This window comes from Suillus subalutaceus (assembly GCF_016647625.1).
Source record: "Suillus subalutaceus strain FC151 chromosome Unknown DFJ58scaffold_279, whole genome shotgun sequence".
Taxonomy (NCBI): Eukaryota; Fungi; Basidiomycota; class Agaricomycetes; order Boletales; family Suillaceae; genus Suillus; species Suillus subalutaceus.
In genome coordinates, this window is record NW_024540528.1 from 1 (window position 1) to 22,641 (window position 22,641).

Here is a 22,641-nt window from a genome sequence, read left to right on the forward strand (position 1 = left end):
ACTGTATATCTCTTCTTGATGCTCACATAAAGGTACGCACTTTTTATATCGACCTGGTGTATCTCCCAGTCCTTTTGGGCAGCCATCGTCAAAATGGTGCGTATGGTGCTCATGTTCACAGTTGGGGTGAATGTATCAAAATAGTCGACACCGTACTGCTGTCGTTGGCCATTTGCGACTAGGCGGGCCCATAGCTTTAACTTCTCGCCGTCAGGTCCTCGTTTGGTCGCCAAAACGAAATGGCAGGGGATTAGGTTCACACCCCGAGGTGCGTCTACTATCTCCCATGTCCCCAACTTCTCCAGCTGACTTATCTCATAGTCTACCGCTTCCTGCCACTCTACGCCATCCGGTCCATTCAGCGCCTGCTGTAAGGTAGGCTCAGGCTCTGCAACTGCTAAAGCTAGCTGAAGGTGAGCCTCCTCATCTAGGAGATCCAGTTCTGATGCCTCCAGCAGGGTTTCTATTGCCACTGAGGCGGTTTCTCCCTTGGAGATCTCGCCTCTCTGGAGCTTGGCATAGTATCCGTCGGGGTACTTTATGCGCATCGGTCTAGGAGCCGGTGGGGTTACTGGTCGTGGTGGAGATGCTCTGGGTGGAGTAGAGGGTGGAGAAGGGGATGCTTTGGTTGAGGTGGCCTGAACAATAGGTACGTTGTTGCTGTTGCTGCTGTCGTTTTCATTGACGGCGTTGGACTCCCCCTCGTTAAAGACATCCTCAGCCACCATCACCTCGCTCGGTGCAAAGGTGATGTTTCGTTCTACCGAGACTCGGCGTTTATCAGGCCAATAGACCCGGTATCCCTTACTCTCAGTGTCGACCCCCACGAAGACAGCTTCCTCGGCCTTGGACTCCAGCTTCCCCGCATCCAGGATATGGACGTAGACCCTCACTCCAAATTCATGCGCCTGGAGGAGGCTGGGTTTTGCCTTCTGGACAAGCTCATATGGCCTAGTTCCGGGGGTAGCCCTAGACGGTAAGCGGTGAGGGCGAGAAATGATAGCTGCGTGCTAGGGGGAAGAGTGGGAAGTGGGCTCTCAAGTGCTCCTCTGGATACGAGTGGAAAGTTCGTCCCAAGGGGATTGCTACTGAGAAAGATTCCTCTAGTGAAAGGTGAGGGGGATCTATAACCAGTGGTTCGGTCTCGAAGCCTGAATGGGACTCTGAGGCAAATAATGCACCCAAAAGCGAAGTGCGCTAGCTAAAGGCGCCTAAACGCGCTAATAAGGCGGAAAGTGCGGAAAAGCGTGCTTCAATGTCAAAGCGCACTTCGTGCGATCACAATGGAGTGCTTCGAGTAGAGATGACAATCAAAATGGGGGAATCAGGACTTTGATAGATGTAGAAATAGACACTTAAAGGTGTCAAAGCGCCAATAGGAAGGAAAACTGGTGTATTCAGATAGAAACTCGAGCTATACACTTCGATGGTAGTGGAGCGGAAGTAAGTGACAGGAAAACAAACATGGTGACATGTAGGTATGCTAAGCGAGTTCCCATGGCTCGGAGCCGAATAGGAAGTACTAAGGTAAATGGTGAGGTAAGTCAGGGTCCATAACGAGATATGATGATAAGTACTAGTGTCCTGCGTGACAGAGTATGAGTTCTGAAGAAGGGAAAACGCACCAATGGACCTTGGAGGACTAGGACGGGACATGCGGAGGACAGGCGACAGATACTAAGGAAATGTGACGAAGTGCACCGTAACGCGCTCGAACGCACTCGAACGCGCTGGTACGCGCCAAAGCGCGCGTTGCAAGGATATTGAGTGCATCGTGAAAGGCCGTGAATTTGGCCCATATGAGCCTGGAGAAATGTGAATCTCTACAGCGGTTCTTTAGCCAGGTTGCGTAGTTCACAGCTTCTGCCCACAGATATTTAGGCAAGTCTTTTGCCAGGAGCATCGCTCTGGCATGCTCCACCAGGGTTCAATTAAGGTGTTCCGCCACGCCGTTTTGTTGAGGTGAGTCGTGGACGGTCAGTTGACGCAAGTACTGGTCGAATTCGGCACTTAGGTATTCCCCTCCTCAATCCAACCGGACCTTAAGAAGGCGCACTCCAGGCGACTGTCTTCCAAGCCAAGCCTCATAGGCCTTGAAGGCGGTGAGTGCCTCGCTCTTGAGCTTTAGGAAGTGTAGCTTCGTTTGACGGCTATAGTCTTCCGTAAAACTGATATAATAGAGCGCTCCGGCGATGCTGGTCATCTGGGCTGGGCCCCATAGGTCTGTATGGACCAATTCCCCATAGGTAAGTGCACGGCTGGTGCATTCCTCAGGGAACGGCTTCCTGGCTGACTTTGCTTTAATGCAGATGTCGCAGAATTCGGGCTTGGACGTGGTGTCGACCTCAACACCTGTTATAAGGCCCTTTTTAACTGCGTCTAGGACTGCAGTCTGGGAGACGTGGCCGAGCGTGCGGTGGACCTCATTAACGGTGAGTTTGGTCTTGGCCAGATGGGCATGATGCTCCTGACACTTTCCGGCGACACTATACAGGCCCTCGACCTGAGGGATCTCAGCGATGACACGCCTTTTCCGGCCCTTGCGAGAGGATCTGGCACATTCGACCTTCGAAGAGGACAGCGAGGCCCACTGAGGTGATTCTCGTGGTGGATATCAGCGTGAACGCCATTTTCGGTGCGTAGAGTGCGTTTTTGAGGGTAACATTGGTGCAGCTTATCACCCAGGGGCAGCTCTATTTCTACATCACCTCGTCCTACTGCATTAAGTGTCGAACCGTCGGCCGTATGGATCTTCTGGGGAGGAATGGTGACAAAGTTCGAGAATTTGGACCGGTCGGGGCAAAAATGGGACATTGCTCCCGAGTCCATGATGGCTCCTCGCTTCTCAACATGTATGTTTAGATCCTTCGCCACGCTTGCCAAGTCTGACGTGACGAAAGCAAACTGGTCCTGGGGCTCAGATGTCTTGGCTGCCGAATTGGCGGCCTGCTTTTGACCCTTATCCCCCCTCTTCCTCTGCTGGTTTGGCCCTTGGCCCTCCTTTCCTCCCCCTGGACGCCAGCAATTGGTTTTATAGTGGCCCTTGCATTCACAATTGAAGCAGGTGATGTCCAGGTTTGCTTTACTGGAGGAGGAAGACGCTGATGCTCGCCCTTTTCCCTTGGCTTCTCTAGCAGAGAGAGCACTGCCGCCCTTTTTACCAGGTCGGCGTTCAGTGAGGATATGATGCTCATACTCTTCCGTTATGATGCTAATGAGCTCATTGGAGGTGAGTGGGGTCTTCGTTATCTTTGCGGTTGCACTGATAGAAGATAGGAGGGGGCAATATGATTCGGGGAGTGAGCCTAGGATGATGGCATGGAAATCTGTATTGACGATGTCGACACCCATACCCGTGAGTGACTCTCGCAATCTCAGCAGCTCGGCAAAGTGGCCTTTTACATCTCCTCCCTCGTCGCACCTCGTCTCCTGCATACGCCTGCGCATGTCAATTTGCACAAGCTCGGTCTTGCCTTCATGGATCTGACATATCTCTTTCCAGATTTCCGAAGCGTCCTTCAGGTTTTGAACGCGCAGCAATAATCTATCAGTTATGGTGCTGAAGACTTGTTGCTTTACCAGTGAGTCTTTCTGGTAATATTCGTCAATCTTCTTATCAAGCTCGTCGATCTCGGCCTGCGTAGGCACTGTCCCATCAGCCTTCGTTAGAGCCTTTGTCGACGCATCTACGGCGAACGGCAATGGCTTGGTAGCTCGACCCTCGGTATATCGCATCAGACCTCTAGCCCCTAACGCCATTAACGTCCTTTCCTTATAGGTTATCCAATTCGAGCCATCTTCGGCAAGTTTGGGGACGGAAAACAGGCTTGAGTTGGTGCTGGGGAGTGTAGTATCCATGATCGAGCCAGGGCTCATAACCTCTAGTGAGTAGACGAAGTAGGGATGCGCTTAACGCTATAAGACAAGTACAATCTCAGTCACTTGGAAGGAACTCTGTTAACAACACATCTACCTATAAGACAAGTACACTACGTAGGATTAGCTTTGATATGTATAGGTGATGGATCTGACTCACATCTCAGTCACTTGGAAGGAACTGAGATGCTCGTGCGCTACCACTGGCGCTTTTATACTAAGTGAGTCTTTTGCTGACATATATAAAAGAGAAACATAAGAAATTGCAGGACACGAGCTGATGTCACTCTGTCGCTCGTCCTGTCACATTTTGGCGTGCGCTCGTACCTCTCATTCTCCCCCTGCTCCTATCTCGGATCCTTCGGCCTTCTTCGACTCGGATCTCTCAGATTCCAACACAGTTGTCAGAGGGTAGTGCACGGGACTCAGTCTGTGGTTTCCGGTCATTGGTAAGTTTTGGGAGTTAGCTTTTGGTCTCTTTGTGCAATGTAGAAGGTGGGCTGACACTCGCCTTCGCAGGGTCCTCTGAGGTGTTGTTGCCAGGATGGGGATAGGGATAAAGAGCAACTGGGTTGTCTGAATATGTGTTGGACATAGTTCGAGGTGGTCAGTGACGGGTGTTAAGTAATAAGGATTGCGAAGCACGAGCAGAGAGTGCCTGCTTATAGCATTATAGATCTCGGGCCCCTGAGTGCAAAAAAAGGAAATTACGACATAGTGACGTAGGTAAAACTTTAAATCCACGACTGACCTGACTGTTGACAAAATGAAACAGGCATCTTACTTCACAGTGCAGGCAGCAAGGCCCGTAAGATCTTGTGTCGAGTGCTTGACAAGATAGGGGACCGGGGCGAAGAGGCTGTAAGCTGATTGTCGAAGAGCAAGCGCCAGAATATGGCGAATAGACCTACATATGACGAATTTGAAGAAGTCAATGACACGGGCTCGAGCTCTAGTAGAATTCGAAGTGTATACTTTATACCATGGGTTCCATCAAAAAACACCAGGAGTATTACCATTCTTTAGAATGGGATGCGCGGCAATGCCGAACCACATGCTACCAAATAGAACACATGCCCAGGTAACCTGATTCTTAACAGCATTCAAGAGTGCGCTGATTGTGACAGCTAGCGGAAGATAAGTAAAAACATGTCAGTCTTGCCAAACAAAATGAGACCTGTGCAGCAAGGAAATAAAGGGAAAACACCAAGCAAGGCGGAGTGAAAGACAAGTGGGAAAATGGGATGTCGAGACTCGAGAGTGCCTCTCAGCTGATCGTCGACGTTTGTGTGAACAAGCTCAGCATGCAATTAGCGCACAAACAGGCATCGAACAATCAGTGGAACACAGTACGACGACTCAACTTGCCAATAGATTTCAGAAGGGGATGAAGGTCAAAGACGCCCTGGAAAATGAGTATAGTAACCCTGGTATACTCGAATGAATAGAAGTAGATACGGAGTAAACGATTAGAACCTATACTTGCTTGTGCGAGTGCGATTACGATGAACATACTGAAGCCAACTACGATCCACTACATGGACCATGGCTTCAGATCAATGAACGGCCGTCGACCATCTCTGAGCGGAGCGCAGGCATATTGGTCAAGTAACACCTCCAAGTTGTCAGAGCCTGTCAGGGACGCGGGTCAGAGGAGAGCCAACGGTGCGTCTCTGTTTGTGCTTCACCGAGAGGTCTTATCTGTGCTAAGTATTCAAAAACGGCATACGACACACGTTTTACTTGTATTAAGAGCAAAAATGCTGTCCTACATAGAGTCCCACTCTACAAAGGACATAAATTGGAATTTTTTTTTAGAAAAAAGAGCAAAAATGACCGAGTTAACCTCAGATTCAATCAACTCCTTGAGCTATCGCCGCTACAGCACATCCAGCATATAGGGCTCCATTCATAAGGTGCCGTCGCTGTCGGGCAGTTCAAAGGTGGTTGAGAGGAGCACGCGCCTGGGCAGGACATGCTTTCGGCACGAGCTGCTGCCTTCACCACAATGGCGCCGGCAGCGGCACTAGCAGCGGCAAGGACTGTGAGGTAAACAATTTGAACGAGCTTCATGATATCTGGTATAACTATGCATCAGCCTGTGATACGACCATGCTAGGAAAACCACGCACCCACGGAAAGTTTGATCGTGCAATGTGCGCGAAGTCGCTATGACAAAGTCTTAGAAAAACTATTATATATTGGTTCGATGAAATGCACGTAGTGTGACACAAGAGGGCTACTCACTGCAACAGGAGGCGTTCGTCTCTGGGGCCTTTTCAACTCAACCGTGTTGACTTTATACTTGTTCTCGTCAGCGCTGAGAGCACTTACTCAGAGACAACGAGAAGACATGCAGCTCTGTTAATGAGATCCATCTACTTGGAAATCGCCACGCAAACCTGAGGCGCGCCAAGTTGGTGGTAATCAAATCAAACCCATGTTAAATCAAGCCAGCGGATTGCAAGGAAGGACAATCAGCAAATGAGTATTTGCCCAAGATCAAATTGAAATATTGGCCACTGCTGCGTTCTTGGAGCCTCAACGTGGTCATTTCTGAGCTGGAGCGCAGGGATGCTGATCAAGCAACACCTTCAAGTTGTCAGAGCTTGTCAACCAGGTGAGTCAGAAGAGAAATGAAATGGGCGTAGCTGCAGCGTGATGCACATGTGAGTGTGACGTGTCATTACATAACGCAGCACTGACGCCTTGAAAGTTGACACGAATGCCCTCGAATGCCCATAGCAATATTTGCCATGTCAATTTCATTTGGCCCCAAAAACATAGGCTTATCTGCATTGTGACCCAGGCTCATTTTACGATGCGCACATCCCACTGGCCATAAGAAATATAGATGACGAGCTTCGTTGACCGCGGTAATCTGCCCATAAGTATAGCTAATGGGCCGATGGATCCGAACATTCTCTACAATTAGCATGATCCTCTTGCTAATCTCGCAATTTATCTATAATCGCTTACAACCTCACCTATATACTGCCCCACCCACTCACGGACATATGCCGGTTGATCGGTGCTTTCCAGATACATTATCGTCAAAATGATTCGATAACCGGGAAGCTCCCGGGCCAACTCATCTGGCTTGTCTCCTTACAATATTTACCCCCTTCGACACAAGTCTACGAGTCTTTCATGCGTGAGTTCCCATCCCAACACTACACTTCTGCTGTGTCATCCTAATTATTACTTGCCTGAAGAGCCTATGCGAGGGCCAACCCTAGACTCCTCAAGTATCGTTGAGGAACTAACTCATCACCTGCACCTTCGGCTTGTTGTATTCTACATTCATCCGTCTATATGCTTTGCTCAGTCCTATCATACAGATTATCGTGTTAACCAACGCCTTGGCCCCTTCAATTGTAATTGTTGGAAAGAAACTCCCCCACTTCATTTTATCCGCTGTGTTTGAATCATCAGCTGCCATCGGACATGTGAAACACACCCGACTCCGATGACATTGAACAACGATATCAATACCATGACTGTACAAGCACTTCGTCACGCGTCAGATGTCATCTCAGAACAATCTCGTTGAGTCACGTCTTCGACCTCTACTGTCACCAGTTTTACTCCTCGCACTAGCGCATTACGAGCAATGCCTTCCCAGCTACTGCGCTTAGTGATGCAGTTGTGTTCATGTCATAAGTCAGCATAATGACATGACACATGAGTGCCTAGAGAAAGTGTGCAGCGTCAGAGAGCCCATGTACTGATACTCATAGCTACAGTATCTCTGGTGTTCTGACATCCATCAATGATGTCATGAACAGAAGCCATGTCCCTGGTTTGTACACTACTATCTTTCTGGAAAACGGTATACGACGCACATTTTGTTTTTATCGAGACAGTCAATTTGAGAGCAAAAATGACCGAGAGGTTCAACTAATCGGGCTGCAACATTGCCAGCACGTCCGGGTCCCACGGTAAGGCACCGTCCCTGTCGGGTGGTCCGAAAGTGGTTCAGAGGTGTACCACTACCGAGGAGGATGTAAGTGCACTACATTGTGCAAGTTCGAAGTGAGAGATAGGATTGAAGTGAGTTTCGAGATGGGGAAATATGTACACAACTACTCTGCTACTGACAGTATGAACCGAACGGGTGTTTATATGTTAGTACCAAGGGGGTGGCGTTCCAGGGTAGCAATGTAATATGGGTTATGGTCAGATGTAAAGAAAAGGGGTTTCCGTCGCCAGGGGAATACAATTCCCTACAAGGTCGTGGTTTCTTGGGGAGTAACGTCTACCGACACCCCAGAGCCACTGGCGGCGACACTGGAAGCGGCAAGGATTGTGAGGTAAATGATTTGAACAAGCTTCATGGTATCTGGTATAACTATGCTTCAGCCTATGATGTGACCGTGCTAGGAAAACCACACGGACGAAAAGTTTAATTGTGCAATGTGCGCGAAGTTGCTGTCACAAAGTCTCACAGGAGCTATTATATGTCGGTTCAATGAAATGCGAATAGTGTGGCGTACGAGTGTCACTCACTGCAACAGGGGGCGTTCGTCTCTGAGGCCTTTTCAACTCAACCGCGTTGATTTTATACATGTTCTTGTTAGCGCTGAAACTATGTTGGGAGGATGTTTTATATCGAGCATGCAGCTCTGATAATGATGATGAAATACATCACCTTGGAAATCCGCGAGCAAGGCGCACGAAGTTGGTGATAGTCAAATTGAGCCCGCGGGTCGTAGTGATCGCAGGGAAGGATAATCGCTGTGGCAAATTACCGAGTATTTGCATGATCCAACATTGACAACTGCTGCTGAGCGTTCTTGGTGCATGGCCATTTCTGAGGGGAGCGCAGGGATAGTGGTTAAGAAACAACTTCAAGTTGTCAAAGCTCGTCAGCCACGTGGGTCAGAAGAAAAATGAAAATTGGACGTAGCTATTTTAATTTCTGAGGTAGGGTGCAAGTGCCGCGTCACTTAGTAGGGATGCTCGCGTCGCCCATGCCTACCGCCCACACCTAAGACCCCTTCGCACAAAACATAATCTACCTAAAACGTAGCTTGCACACTACTTAATATATAATGAGCATACGAAAAATAGATACTAGATATTTTACCCTTTGTCGTCGTCATCATTGTTGTATTTCGTGATGCTGAAGAACGCTGGGGTCGCGATTCCCGAGATTGAATGGACAGCTGGCGTAATCTGGGAGATCGTCCTTGTAGCGGGTTTACTGGATGGCGAGGAGCCTCGGAGGACGCTGTACAAATAAGGGATGTGGGCAAGCGCCTCAACACGATGGCTGGGTTCGCAATTTGGCATGGACATCGGACGGAAAGAAGCTTATCTCCGGTTCATTCAGCTCGATTATCCTAATCGACACTGCCACTTGGCAGATCGCCATTGGAAGTCACATCCACCCCGCCATCTCAGACTATCTCAGAACAACCGCTGCTTTGCGCGTGCATCACGTGACAAAACAGCAAATCTCGACACAAACCTCCCAGTCGTACAACAGTCGGACCACCCCTCGGCTTCCAGCACGAAAATCATTTGCCCTCCTTTCTACTGATGCAAAGGTGCTAGCAACTGGTCGCGCAAACGAAAACGCGTACGCATGGGATGTTCAGCCTGTATCAATCCTGAAATGTTGACGGCATCGAGTCCGAACATAAGTCGTGCGGAATGGAGAGCGCGGGACGTTTTCGAATATTTGTTAGAGGCGTCAATGTAGTCCTGACATATGGGAAAATACACGTAGGGCCGGTCGCAGGCCTGAGCGCTCCATCTACACAGTAATCATTTCTGCACAGTAATGAAGCCGTGTGAACGAACGACCGCCCGACTTCCTTAACTCCCAACCAAACACTCATTGATCGCTGGTGATCGTGTGCGGGTTCGTCTGAACAGTGCTTCCCATGAGTAATACTCTTGTGCTGGTTAAAACTGACGATTCTCTTACCAGCGACATCGGATACCCACAAAGATCTCTTGCGCGGGCTCGAATTGATCCCGGCAGACTTCTTTCATGTATAATCTACAAGCAGCCGTAGTTAAACTTTGAACCTCCGAGCGCACACCATGTCTTCATCCACCAGTATGACGCCAGTGATGACGCCACGCCAGACAATACGAGGTCATACCGGCGGGGTATACATTGTTGTGCACTTGCCTGGCGGACAACACATCATCACAGGCTCATTGAACGGCTCACTCCGACTATGGGACCTGGAGAGTGGCACACAGACAGGCGAGGACTGGCGGGAAGGGGGAAACAATATGTGGTCCGTGGCATTGTCTCCAAACGGTAAGACAATTGCAAGCGGAGGCAGCGATTGCGCTGCGAAGTTTTGGGACGTCGAGACGATCGCAGGAATGTCATTTCGAAATGTGCAGGACACACCCATGTTGTGTGGGCATTGTACTGGAGTGCCCAATACCATACACATACGGCATGGGTGTGTCTCACCGCCTCACTGTAGATGGTGAGCGAGTGGTGAGTGGATCCTGGAATGGGATGGCAAGAGTCTTGGATGTCAAGATGGGTGGAGACGATGTAAAAATCTGGGATGCACATAAACACTTGGCATGAACTTCGGACAGGAATTCCGAAGCTTATCTCCGGTTCATTAGTCCCGATTAGGATATTTGACACGGCAGCAGCCTCCTAAAACGGACTTGAGTTCCGCTGATGGAAAGGTGCTAAGTAGTACTACTTGCAGGAACGAAAACGCGTATACATGGGGCGTTCACGCCATCCTCAAAGAAACTGGCCTTGAAGACCTACTTTTCACTGGTACCAATCTTGTCAGTGTCAACATATCACCCGCTTTCTCTCGCTGATGCATGTCTGCTGTTAACCGAAAGATAGACTTGAACTGCAGGCATCTCAAGATGATTCAGAATTACAGCACATACCCCGCTCTTCGCTCGATAACAAGTCATTTTTGGAAGTACGTGCCGTGTTTCCAATCCTTCTAATTCATTATAGTAGTAACATTCTAGACTGATGCTACGCAATGTCCTGACCAGTTTGGCGGTCCTGATGAACTCTCACCGACGTTTTTTGACGATGTTGATGTGCGTAATCAGTATTTCTATTACTTAGTTCTTATCTAGGCTCTTAGTCCTCTCCAATTAATGGGTGGTGCACACCCTCATTAAATGCACTGCTCACTCGCTCCTCCACCGCTTTCGACCCAAAAATGGTGAAACACCCGAACCTCCGCAACGCTCAAGGCTTTCGGTGTTCCATCTTCACGCACTTCTCGCTCACCTGTCGTTATCCATTCACCGCTCTCCACCGGAAAATGATGCACCAGACGAACTTCAGCAAACCTCCACTCCTTCGCGGTTAGATCCACATGTGCTCCTAGCTCACCTTTCCTCACTTTTGTCCCGATCTCGACCCAACACTGACGAAGAAGGCGAGCCCCATCCCACAATGCCTTCGAGTTCACGTCCAGACGCCTTCATCAGCTGGCTGTCCTCACTCTTCCGCTCTCACCCCCACACCAACGAAGAAATCCAACTCACGCAACGCTCAAGCTATCCTCCTATAGTCGAAGTGGCTGCAGTGCGTGATAAGCAGGTATGTCGCTCCCTACTGCGTTTACAATCGCCGTGTTTTAATGATTTCTGTTCAGACTTTGGTTGTTGCTCGGGGGCCACAATTCGAGAAGGCAAAACGAGCATATGAGCAACAAACCCAATCGCACCGCCAAGCCCAGGCGTCATCATCGCACAATCAACCTGCCGATGCCTCAACATCCACGACACCTTCTGCTCCAGGTACAGCGGCCGCACAATCACCACCCATCCCGTGGTCGGCTCAGATCGTGTCGTTTGTCTGCTGTGCATCTCCACCACACGCTAATGGTCACCAATACAGCTAGCATGGCGGCATTTGGACAACTAACTCACCTTTGCTTTTAGTTATTTTACGCTTCCATGTTTTCGCTGTGTCTTTCAGTCACCAGTCCCTGGGTATATGGTGCGTTAAGTCTGCTCATTAGTCTTACAATAATTTTGCTCGTTAGCATGTACTGTGATGCATAGCAATGTGCTAACAAGCAGACCTGCTGCCTCGCTTGGCTAGAGCAGTACATCCCGATCTTCAATCGCCAATGTATCTCAGGCCCAAGTTGATCATGTTGAACTTCCTCTACCTTGCCAAACAAAGCGCCTGCGCACGAACCTGCATTATGTAATACAACCGCGCTCATTGTTGGTGACGATGAGCTCAACATATCCCACTTCTTACTTCTTGATATCATTTTTGCGACAATCTATACTATGATTTTTACGTTCGTTGTATCCCCATCCTCAAAAATGAAGCAATAACATGTTCGTGTTCATATGTAAAGAACTGCCGCGACTACAGGAAACCTCCCTTGATTGTACTCGCTCCGTTGCAACCACGGAGCATGTCGACAATCGTGAGCGCTCTGGATGTGCAAGATTAGAGATGTCGGGTGTATTTTAGAGAGCGAAAGGTATGATCTGGTGGGTGGGACATCAGATCCGCCACATCCATTCCATTCCCATCTGAAGCTCCAATGGCTGAGACAATATTCGAGGGCGCACAAATTGTGGGCTACTATGTTCTGCGCTGCCTTTTTGAATGGTGTCGATACCCATTGTTGCCGTTCCCTCGAAATATATACAGCCAGTCGTTCCAGGGACCAGCAGTCTTGTTTGTGTTCGTGTGCATTGGGTGAACGGGAGGTACGGAAGGGTTGCAGGATATGCAGAAGGTAACAGAACGGTACAGGAGTCCGGACGGTCGAATGTATGGCAACTACTGAGGGTAGCGCCAGCGATCCTGAAGGCATTGGAGCTGGCGGCGGAATGGAAGGCGGCGGTACGTGTCAGGAACACGGAATCACCAGGTACGATCACCGAAGCGCCACAATGCATTAGATTCCATATATAGTAATGCTAATCATCAACTTAGCAACCTTGCAGTTGTTGCATTAGAAACCTCGAGTGCTTCTTAGCCCATTCTTGTGACATTATAGCCTGCGATGACGAGCTATATGTTCATACTACGGGTAGAGGAAGATTTGAAGGAATCATGGAAATGAGACATTAACTCGATGAACCTCGGCCGATGTCGCTGCGTCGCTTCGTCACCCTGACACCCTCTCAATATTGCGTTCGTACCTACTCCGACGTCTCCGATTCTTTTGATTCCTGATCGACCGTCGATAACAGAATTGTGCAAACTATGGCGATTATGTGCCATGTATTACGATATATGGCCTGCTGCTTTCCTCACCAGTTCGCTGATGGACCTCACTGACTCGGATGGCTCCCCAGACGCTCATATATCTATGAGTCGTGGTTGAGTTCAAGTCTTATCTCTTTCCTCCTACCTTCTCGCGAGGGCTTTCCACAATGGGTGTCGAAAAGACAGACGCTACTGCTTATCACACTAGCAAAGGCAAATTCTCTGACGTCTCAGACCATGATGCAGAGTCTATTCAGGCCCCCCCGCGGCACGCCCTGCAACGTAAACTCGAGAATCGTCACATCGCCATGATCAGGTGTGTTGACTTTTTTTTTTTTTTTTGGTCAATCCTCACCTCCGTCAAGTATTGGTGGTGTCATCGGCACCGGTCTTTTTGTTGGAACCGCAGACTCTCTGATGTATGGGGGCCCCATCGGTCTGTTGCTCGGCTACATAGTCATGGGCACCATCGTCTATAGTGTTATGATCACTTTGGGAGAAATGGTATGCTTGCTGCACGTTCCAGACATAGATCACATGCCTGATCCTCGTTTCCGTAGGTTGCTTTCCTGCCTATACCTGGCGGTCACATCAAACTGGCCGAGCGCTTTGTTGACCCTGCATTCTCTTTTACCTTGGGTTGGAATTACTGGTATAGCTGGATGATTTCCTGTACGTCCCATTCTTCCTCGTTCATTTCTCGCGATCACTGACCTCTTGCTTTTTAGCACCTTGTACTTGAGTTTAATGCATTTTCTTAGCGCGCCTGCTGACATTTGTTATCGTCCCAGCCGAGATTGCTGCTTCTGCATTATTGATAAACTATTGGAATGACACTGTCAATAACTCAGTATGGGTTATCATGTGTTTTGTCGTCGTCCTCACTATCAATATGCTCGGTACTGGCGCTTACGGCGAGGCGGAATTCATATTTGCGTGCGTACCGAGTACTATATCCCGATCTCGTATCAGTTCTGAGATTACCACAGATCTATCAAGGTCATCACAATCACCGGTCTTATTATTCTCGGTATAATCATCGATTTGGGAGGTGGCCCAAACCATGATCGTATTGGATTCCGCTACTGGAAAAATCCTGGACCATTCGTTCAGTATAATGGTATCGGAGGTGTCAAGGGACGATTCCTTGGCTGGTGGGCCGTTTTGACGCAGGCTGCTTTCTCGTTCATTGGAACTGAGATTGTTGCTGTACGTTATATTCTAAGCTTGTCAATCCATTGCTCACGAATGTCACCTAGATTGCTGCTGGAGAAGCAAAGAATCCTCGTCGTACCTTGCCCAAAGCCATCCGTCGAGTATACATCCGTATATTACTTTTCTACATCGGTGGCACACTCGTCATTGGTCTGCTTGTACCATCCAACAACCCATTACTGCAATTGAACAGTGGAACCGCCCAGTCTCCATTCGTCATTGCTATCGAAACAGCCGGAATTAAATCTCTTCCCTCAGTAAGCTGCACATGTCTTTCCTTTTTTACCTCGAAATTTCTCATTGCGATTCAAATCAGATTGTCAATGCTTGCTTATTGACCTCGGCATGGTCCGCTGCATCTAGTGACTTGTACACTGCGTCTCGTGCGGTTTGTACGTATGCTTATCTGGCAGCCAACTCATCGAAATTAACGTACTTCGTAGATGGTCTTGCAGCCTCAGGAAATGCTTCCAAGTACTTCCTTAAAACCACGCGCAACGGGTCGCCTTACGTTGCCGTCCTCTTCAGCGCCTCTTTCTCCCTTCTTGCCTTCATGGCTGTGTCCACAAGTGCGGGCGCAGTGTTTAACTGGCTTGCCAACATGTCATCTGTCGCTGGCCTTATGTCGTGGTTTGGTATTTCGGTGACGTATCTCCGCTTCTACAAGGGCATGCAGGCCCAAGGCATCGACCGCAAGACGCTCCCTTACTACACAAATCTGCAGCCATACGCAGCGTGGTGGGGAGTCGTTTCAACGATCACCATCTGTTTTGTATGTCAATTTTTGATACCCGCTAATACTGTTTAGACTGACTATCCCTCTACTCTCTAGTTCAGCGGATGGAGCGTCTTCCTCAAAGGAGAGTGGAATACTGCAAATTTCGTCACCAACTACCTCCTGTTTATTACCTGGCCAATTATGTACGTTGGCGCTCGCTACTACTATGGCATCAAGCCTGTTGCTGCGAAGGACATGGACTTCAAGAGCGATCTAGCTGAAATCGTGGCGGATTCATACGACGAACCCCCACCAAAGAATAAGATGGAAGCATTCTGGAAATGGCTGGTGAGCATAGCTGCTCCACTTGGCAATTTTTGACATCACTAACGTCGCCTCATTCGTAGTTGTAATTATACCTGCAATAAGACCTGGAGCCCATTGATGATCGTCAATTATATCACTTGTTTGTAAGCTTTCAATTATCCGACATACTTGGTTGTTTGTTGTATGTCACTGCCAACTCTATCAATGACTACTCGTACCACACCTTTCTCCTTACTATCATACACTATTCCCCTGGACAGCTCACAGAGCACCGCGTCTTAACAGTTTATGTTGTTTGTTGCGGTATATAAATATAGACTCGTAGATTTTCTCTCTCTCACTGTCAACTCTACCAATATAACCTGTGCTCATCATAGGCATTATGTGCCACGAAGCGCCTATGTGAGGCCTGACATCGCAGATTTCGCAAGTATCGTTGAGGAGCTACACATACATCACGTTCGTTTGTCTATCTCCGGGTGCTTTTGAAGCGACTTCGATAATCATGTAGTGTCGAATGTGACGGGTCTGCCTCAAACAAGGCTACGCCCCTGCCTGATGTCAGAGTTGGAGACTAGAGTCTGACTCACTACCCGTCCCAGGACCCAGAGTCAAGATACCGCCACATCCACTCGATGACTACCTATTTTGACAGGTTCACTTCTCCCTGTTCAGGATAAATGCGACTTGGGCGACATCTGCAAGAGCTGCAATAGGTGAGTGCTCCACCACTGTATTCAGACTTGTTGCAGATACTCAGCGGTCCTCAAGAGTGCCATCGCAGGATGGTTCAGGTTTGCATCTGCTTCTTCAAATATTAAATACCCCATATCACCTGTATCGATGACTTTGTAAGATCGAGAATAACCTGGACTGATGGCACTAATCCCTACCATGATCCATCTGGGTGAATAGTCGTTCGGCCGCGGGCTGTCACGTTGCGTGTAGCCGTTGCTACTTTTCGTGCTGAACGTAGGAGTGTCATTGGAGTGGTATTCATATTTGTGGCCAAGTGAGTTGTTGATATTGCCATCTGAACGTGACTCGGAGCGTCTGTAGCGTAGCATGTTTGAATTTGGACCAAGATTTGGGATCGCAGTATTTGATGGGCCGATGGGCTATTCTGACTCCTGAGGCCTTGAGGAGTGAAGCTTCAAGCAGTTAATTCTTGGAGGATGACTCGGAGGTCTTCGTCAACGAGTTCATCTCAAAGAATTTAACTGCTTGTTAACGTTGTTGGTGTGAAGTAAAAGCTCCTCTTGGGTGTCAACGAGAGAATGATCCCAAAATGGTCACGATGATGAGTCATGACATTAATGGGTCTCAAAGTGAAATACAAAACTCACAAACAAATAAAAAACTTCGGCATCACTTGAAAATTTCGGCACCTTCAGACTCCGACAGAGCCAGTGCCAGTGCATACTCGGGAACATAATCGTTGCCGTTGCCGTCGTCGCCATCGTCGCCGTCGTCGTCGTTGTAATCATCATGGCTGGGGTTGTTAGTGGTCATGGACGTGGATCTCGAGGTCGTCCGGCGAAGCGTGGTAGTCATGGGTTGGTCACCGAATCTTCTACTCCTCCAAGTGCTAGCCCGCCAATCAGCGCAGGAGCAGGAGAGCGATCCAAACCACCTACCATACACTGGGACAAGAAAAATAGTCCACGCACCGCTCGCCTTATTGAATGGTGCAAAGTCAACCAGGAGGCTCGACTCAAAATCTTCTCAGATTCTACGAAGGATGCAAAAGAGGAAGGGCGCACACGCCAACAAATGACGACACAGAAGAATGCATACCTGCAGCAACTTGCGACAACCATTTTCCAACATGATGAAGATCCGAAGGTTAGGGAATACTTTAGAGCGCATCCCCTTGCCTTTACGAAGCCCATTCAAAGTCGGTTTACATCGTGAGTCCTGGTTATGACCACAACAAATATCAGTACCGATCTGGCCACTAACTAGCTACTTTACTAGGCTACGCAAAAAGTATAACGAAATCAACATGCAACTCGGCCAGACTGGTGCTGGTCTGTCTTTTGAGGCTATCAACGGAGATGAGAAGATGAAGAGCATACTTGGTTTGTACTTTCCTTTCTGATGCCAGCATACACTCTAAAGGTGTTCTAGACCGGCTCTTGGTGCCATTCCCATGGTGGGTCGATCTCCATGGGTGGTGGAGAACCAATCCTGCATACAACACCTCATTTTCGACGGCTGATCCAGGCCAGGATTTTGCGGCCGAGGCCGCAAGTCTCTTTGGGACAGGCAAGGGCAAAGAGATTGCTCTGCCGATGGATGATGAAGACCATGTGGATGTGGATGAAGACCGTGCCGATATGGATGAAGACTGTGCAGATGTTGATGAAGACCATGCGGATGTTGATGAAGACCGTGTGGGTGTTGATGAAGACCGTGCCAATGTTGAGGAAGGGATGAATCAGGGCAAGGATGACGATGTTCGTATGGACGATAATGATGTCCCCTCCACATCTCACAATGGCGAAGATCGGGACTGGCCTGACTGGGATGATCCAACCGATCCATCGTCACCACGGCTCACTCAGCCCGAGCCTCAGGCATCATCGTCCAACTCCTCACTCGTTATGCAGCCTCCCCCAGGTCTTCAACCACCAGTGTCTACCTACCAACGCCCATTCATATCCTCCATCAACACGAATTGTACAGTGCAGCGAGGCCCTACTATTTCTCTCAATTCTCCAGAACCTGATGACGGCCGGCGAAAATTTCCCTTACCATCCACCATTTCCTCAGGCAAGACCAAGGTCGCCGTCTCTCAAGACATGCAGATAGATCCCTCGTCTGATGACTCTGATGCAAGCACAAGCCGGATGATGAAATCCCTGACCATGCATTCACGCAAAACTGGTGGCGCTCGTCATCTTGGCCACACATCATCTGATCAGGATTCTGATCTTTCCTCGACTACATCTAGCAGATCTGTCTCTCGCAAGCGGCCACGTGATGCAGTATCCGAAATTAGTGCAAAGCTAAACGAGGCATCAGGGTCCCTTGCTAAGCACATCCAGGAGTCATCTATCGCCAAGGCTGAACACAAGCGCTTCAAGTTAGAGTCCAAGATGGCTGGTATGAAGCTCAAGGGCCGTCAACACCAAGAGGAGCGTGAACACATATTCTGCAGTACTACCGCAACTCAGAATCACGAGCGTGCTATGGCAGATGAACGGACGAAGCAACTTGAATTGGAGATAAAGCTAGAGCAAGTGAAGTTAGAGCGCTTGGCTTTGGAGAAGGAGATGTCTCGTCAGGGTAACTAACAGTCATGCATCCCACGTCAAATCATTTGGTGTTTTTCATTCGTTCTCACAAATTCATACTGCATTTCTAGGCCCATTTTTTCATTGTAGCTAATCATGTATCCAAGTGTTTGAATTGAGCCCCCCTCGCTTTCCTTGCATCGCTCATTCAGATCTGCGCAATAGCTGACCCATCAGTGTGTCCCGAAAAATCTGCCCTTCTGAACCGATGAAGCTCTCATCTCCGGCACCGTCTTCGTTGTCTTCGCCATCTTCACCACCTTCTTCCTCCCTGCTATCTTTGCATCTACCCCATTGTCTTGCTTCACGGGCAAAGTGCCCAAATGAATCATCAGCAGTAAGTTTTTCTTCGATTTCAATGATCATGTTATGAAGGATCAAACAGCACCGCGTCCACATATTTGCCTCATCAAGATCTCGCTGCGTCTGTATTTGGATCCGCAGTTCACGAAGGGACTGGAAGCGTCCCTTCAGTGAACCGTAACCGTGTTCAGAGCGAACATGGACCTGGAAACGTTGTGAGTTGATTGGTGTGTGACAACGGTTTGTCTTACCTTTGACAAATGATAGTTGAATGTTTTTTGATTACGGGTCAACCCGCCAGCTGCCGGCCGCTTAAAGGGCACGACACACCATGGACAAGAGCCATACGCTGTGTCTGCCCAAATCCACTCATTCCCGCTCAAAAAATTTTGGGGATTGCGCGCAACCCGGGCCTTCGAAAATGCGTTAGAGTCATGCACACTCCCAGGAACTCCAATGACATAGTCGACAATGCGCAGGTTGTGTGGCATGATTACGACCTTTTGAACATGTGAGTTTGTTTTTTTTTCATTATAGTTCATGGCATACCTGAGCTGATAGTGAGTAGTTCAATTTGCGATCGTAAAAGCCCTCTCCGTGCCATCCGGGCTTTTGAAATAAGTTAAATGGTGTGCCGTCGACACAGAGAAAACCGCCCCTCCACTCTGGGCATGTTTGTTCTTCGACCCACGTCTTTGCCCTCTCCCTCTCGATCTGATCGTCCTCATAAAGTGGGTCGAAATGTATTACGGTGTCATGATGCTGAAGAAGCGCGATCATTACACGTCGGTGACAGTTATAAACTGTCCCTGTCGAGATGCCTGCCCATTCTGCTATGTCTTCCATTGTCGCCGCATTTCCGTAATGACCCGCACTATTTAGGAACACTGCCAGCTGCACCGGGATAGGCAACTGTGGGTTATTGGAGTTGTTGTGGAACACTGGGTGGGCAATGATTAAATTAACAAGGTGCTCGAAGACAGGGGGATCTACGCGAAGTTTACAGCGAAATTTCTCAGGATGATCCAGCGCCCACTCCTCCAGCAGATGGAGCTGTGATGCACGGCTCGATTTTGGACGTGTGAAGAGGACGCGACTCTTCTCGACTTCGTCGTGCAAGGCTTCGATCGTGTCACTGAATTCAGTGAAACTACGCGACATCGTTAGTATCTCGGTCGCAGAGGACGCCGACATCGAAAAAAGCGACTCGGTGACGGAGGAGGTGGACGATATGGATGACACATCCATCATGCTACGAGTATCATCCGAGTCTGGAGACTTGGATGATGAACTTGAACTACTACTACTATCCCATTCATCAAGTCCTTCGATTGCGGTCTTGGCTAGTTCCAGGTATCGAGCAAATTGTAAGTCTATTTGGTTGGTACGTAGTGCTTGTAGGATGTGTTCGCGAGCTGAGGTATGAGGCATTGTTCATCGTTATCGATTACCCCGCGATTGTACTTTGTATTTGTTATCTTATCAATTATGGCGGAGCTTCAATACGGCTTGAAGCCGTCATGTTTTAGATCTATATTTTTTTTTTGTTGCTTTGATATTTTAACTTTGAGACCCACTATTGCTCGCTTGATTATTTTCTATCCCTGATTCCTGCTGGCAGATATCGTAGTTCAAAACACTAGTGCATGGAAAAGCAACAAGATCTGTCCCACCAACGCGAGTCAAACGAATCCCCGTATAAGCCTGAGCTCGATTGAGATGTCCCGCTTGCCTCGGTCACTTAAATGCCGGACCCATTACTTACGTAAATAGTACGTGCCACAAACTTGAAGCTTGATGATTTTTGTCCAGTTTTTTCTACCCCCACACTTCGCCGCAAAGACAGAAATCTATCACCATCGTTCTCAACTCAACCTGTGTTCCTCTCAAGGCATCACGAATGGACAATAAGATGGGATAGCATATGATCTGATTTGCTATCGGTGCGAGTTTTATATATTTGACATTTCGCCTTCAAATAAACAATGTCCTGCGTCAGAGACCGCAGGATTTACGCACCTACCACGTGCTCTTCCACCCCAGGAGAACTGTGACTTAGGCAAATACCACAGCCAAATGTCCGAGTATGTTGCACTGGTAGTACGCTCCATACCAAGAGTGGTCCCTTATTTGCCTCCCCCCCCATGAAATCAGGCGTTCATTGGAGTCACAGAGCCATCACATGTGAAGATTTGTCTGGAAGTATTTCAAGAAATATTCGCAGTTGGTGTCGCTGCGTTTCGAATAGCTCAGCTAGTCGCTTCAAAGCTTTAATCTAGGTTCGTACCTTTGCTTCGATGAATGCCCCTTCGAATGCTATCAATGTTCCTTTCCCTTTTGCAGTACATGAAATCGGAGCTGCTGCACCATCGCCTGATCGTTTTTCTCGAGCCAGACGTGAGGAAATCGTGTCAGGCGGTAGCGCTGCATTTCGAGCAGGTCGCACAGTTATTTTGTAGAGTTGTTCTCCGGAGCTTTACTTTAGGGTTCGCACCTTTGCTTTGTTGTATGTTTCTTTGGACACTATTGATATTCAACTAGAAAAAATCAAATATTCCTTTCGGCAGTGTCTGAAATTGGAGTCACAGCATCACCACCCTCAAAGACACAGCACTCGCTGACCACGTATCTTTGACAGTCCCGTTATCTCTTTCACCGGTACCCCCCCTCCCAGCGCAGGGAAAATGCAGCACCGCCCATCAACACCACTGTCAAATAAGCGTCTTCAGTCTACTTGGACTCGTTGCGGACCCACACAGTACCCCTGATGTCTGGCACTACCCGCTTGATGGGGCATCACCAGATATCGGGAGTTCATTGAGGTCGTAGCGCCATCACCTGCGCGAATGCTAAGGAAAATCTTTCTAGGAATTCTTGCAGTTGGTGGCGCTGCGTTTCGAGTAGACCGCAGGGTTGTCCTTTAAAACTTCGCTCTCCAAGTTCGTACCTTGGGCAACCATTCGGACCCTGCTGATATTCTACTAAAATGTCAAATATTCCTTTTCGCAGTGTTTGACATCGAAGTCGCAGCACCATCACCTGCTTGGAGCTTCGACATTTTCAATGTGAGAAGATCCTCGCAGTTGGCGGTGCTGCGTTTTGAACAGATCGCAGAGCTGCTCTAACCCCTTTAAAGTTCATACCTTGGTTTGGTCCAATGCCTGTTTGAACGCTGTCAAGGCTCAGTCAATTGCTTCAGACCCTCCTCAGGACATGGTTTCACCCAGGACCCACATATCTCTGGTTGTGGCGTTGTTGATACCATGCCAGTCTGTCTTATACTGCAGGCACACCCTACACACACGTCGTCCCTTCTCTTTTTGTTTTCATTTACCTGGTAAAAGCGAGGATAGGTGGTTGTTGCATACTTGATACGGTTCATGCACTCCTCCCCAGGTTTGCTCCACAGGTTGACTTCTTTCACAGGTAATCTCGATCGGCGATCTGAACACATATAAATGTCCAGGCTCTATTCTCATCTCGCTGTATGTTTAACAATGAGACCGCGCGACGCCCGTTAACAATCGTTTTGTCCGTGTTCGCCGCTATTCTAGTACTCGACGTCAGAGCACTCACATTCGTCCCCGCAGCACAACAACCATCAGCGAATGCGTAAATCCAGCATTTCAAGCCCAAGGATCCAGCAGTAACAACTGTTGCAACGTCGAGGCCTCGTCTTTCACTGGCTTTGCTACTTC

The 22,641-nt window shown here is 48.6% G+C and overlaps 4 protein-coding genes across 4 annotated transcripts; 2 read left to right on the plus strand and 2 right to left on the minus strand.

Moving 5' to 3' along the window:
- Positions 1-3,471: 3,471 nt before the first annotated feature.
- On the minus strand, positions 3,472-3,876 carry DFJ58DRAFT_634162 (uncharacterized protein; the record flags this gene model as incomplete). The annotated part of the gene is made up of 1 exon (XM_041381250.1): positions 3,472-3,876. A coding segment is annotated over one exon (405 nt), but the record flags the coding sequence as incomplete, so codon positions are not given.
- A 1,857-nt stretch (positions 3,877-5,733) lies between these two features.
- On the minus strand, positions 5,734-6,924 carry DFJ58DRAFT_848187 (uncharacterized protein; the record flags this gene model as incomplete). The annotated part of the gene is made up of 4 exons (XM_041393592.1): positions 5,734-5,954; positions 6,009-6,045; positions 6,124-6,209; positions 6,888-6,924. 4 exons carry the CDS (start codon positions 6,922-6,924, stop codon positions 5,734-5,736), a joined length of 381 nt encoding a protein of 126 aa, XP_041235600.1.
- Positions 6,925-11,293: 4,369 nt separating this feature from the next.
- On the plus strand, positions 11,294-12,935 carry DFJ58DRAFT_848188 (uncharacterized protein; the record flags this gene model as incomplete). The annotated part of the gene is made up of 8 exons (XM_041393593.1): positions 11,294-11,440; positions 11,496-11,640; positions 11,829-11,842; positions 11,908-11,977; positions 12,032-12,155; positions 12,233-12,287; positions 12,518-12,712; positions 12,870-12,935. The coding sequence occupies 8 exons, from the start codon at positions 11,294-11,296 to the stop codon at positions 12,933-12,935; spliced, it is 816 nt and encodes a 271-aa protein (XP_041235601.1).
- Positions 12,936-13,844: 909 nt separating this feature from the next.
- Positions 13,845-15,547, plus strand: DFJ58DRAFT_823843 (amino acid permease/ SLC12A domain-containing protein; the record flags this gene model as incomplete). Its single annotated transcript, XM_041392135.1, has 7 exons — positions 13,845-14,017; positions 14,071-14,290; positions 14,341-14,553; positions 14,613-14,688; positions 14,740-15,068; positions 15,129-15,449; positions 15,518-15,547. Coding segments are annotated over 6 exons (1,278 nt in total), but the record flags the coding sequence as incomplete, so codon positions are not given.
- Positions 15,548-22,641: the final 7,094 nt, after the last annotated feature.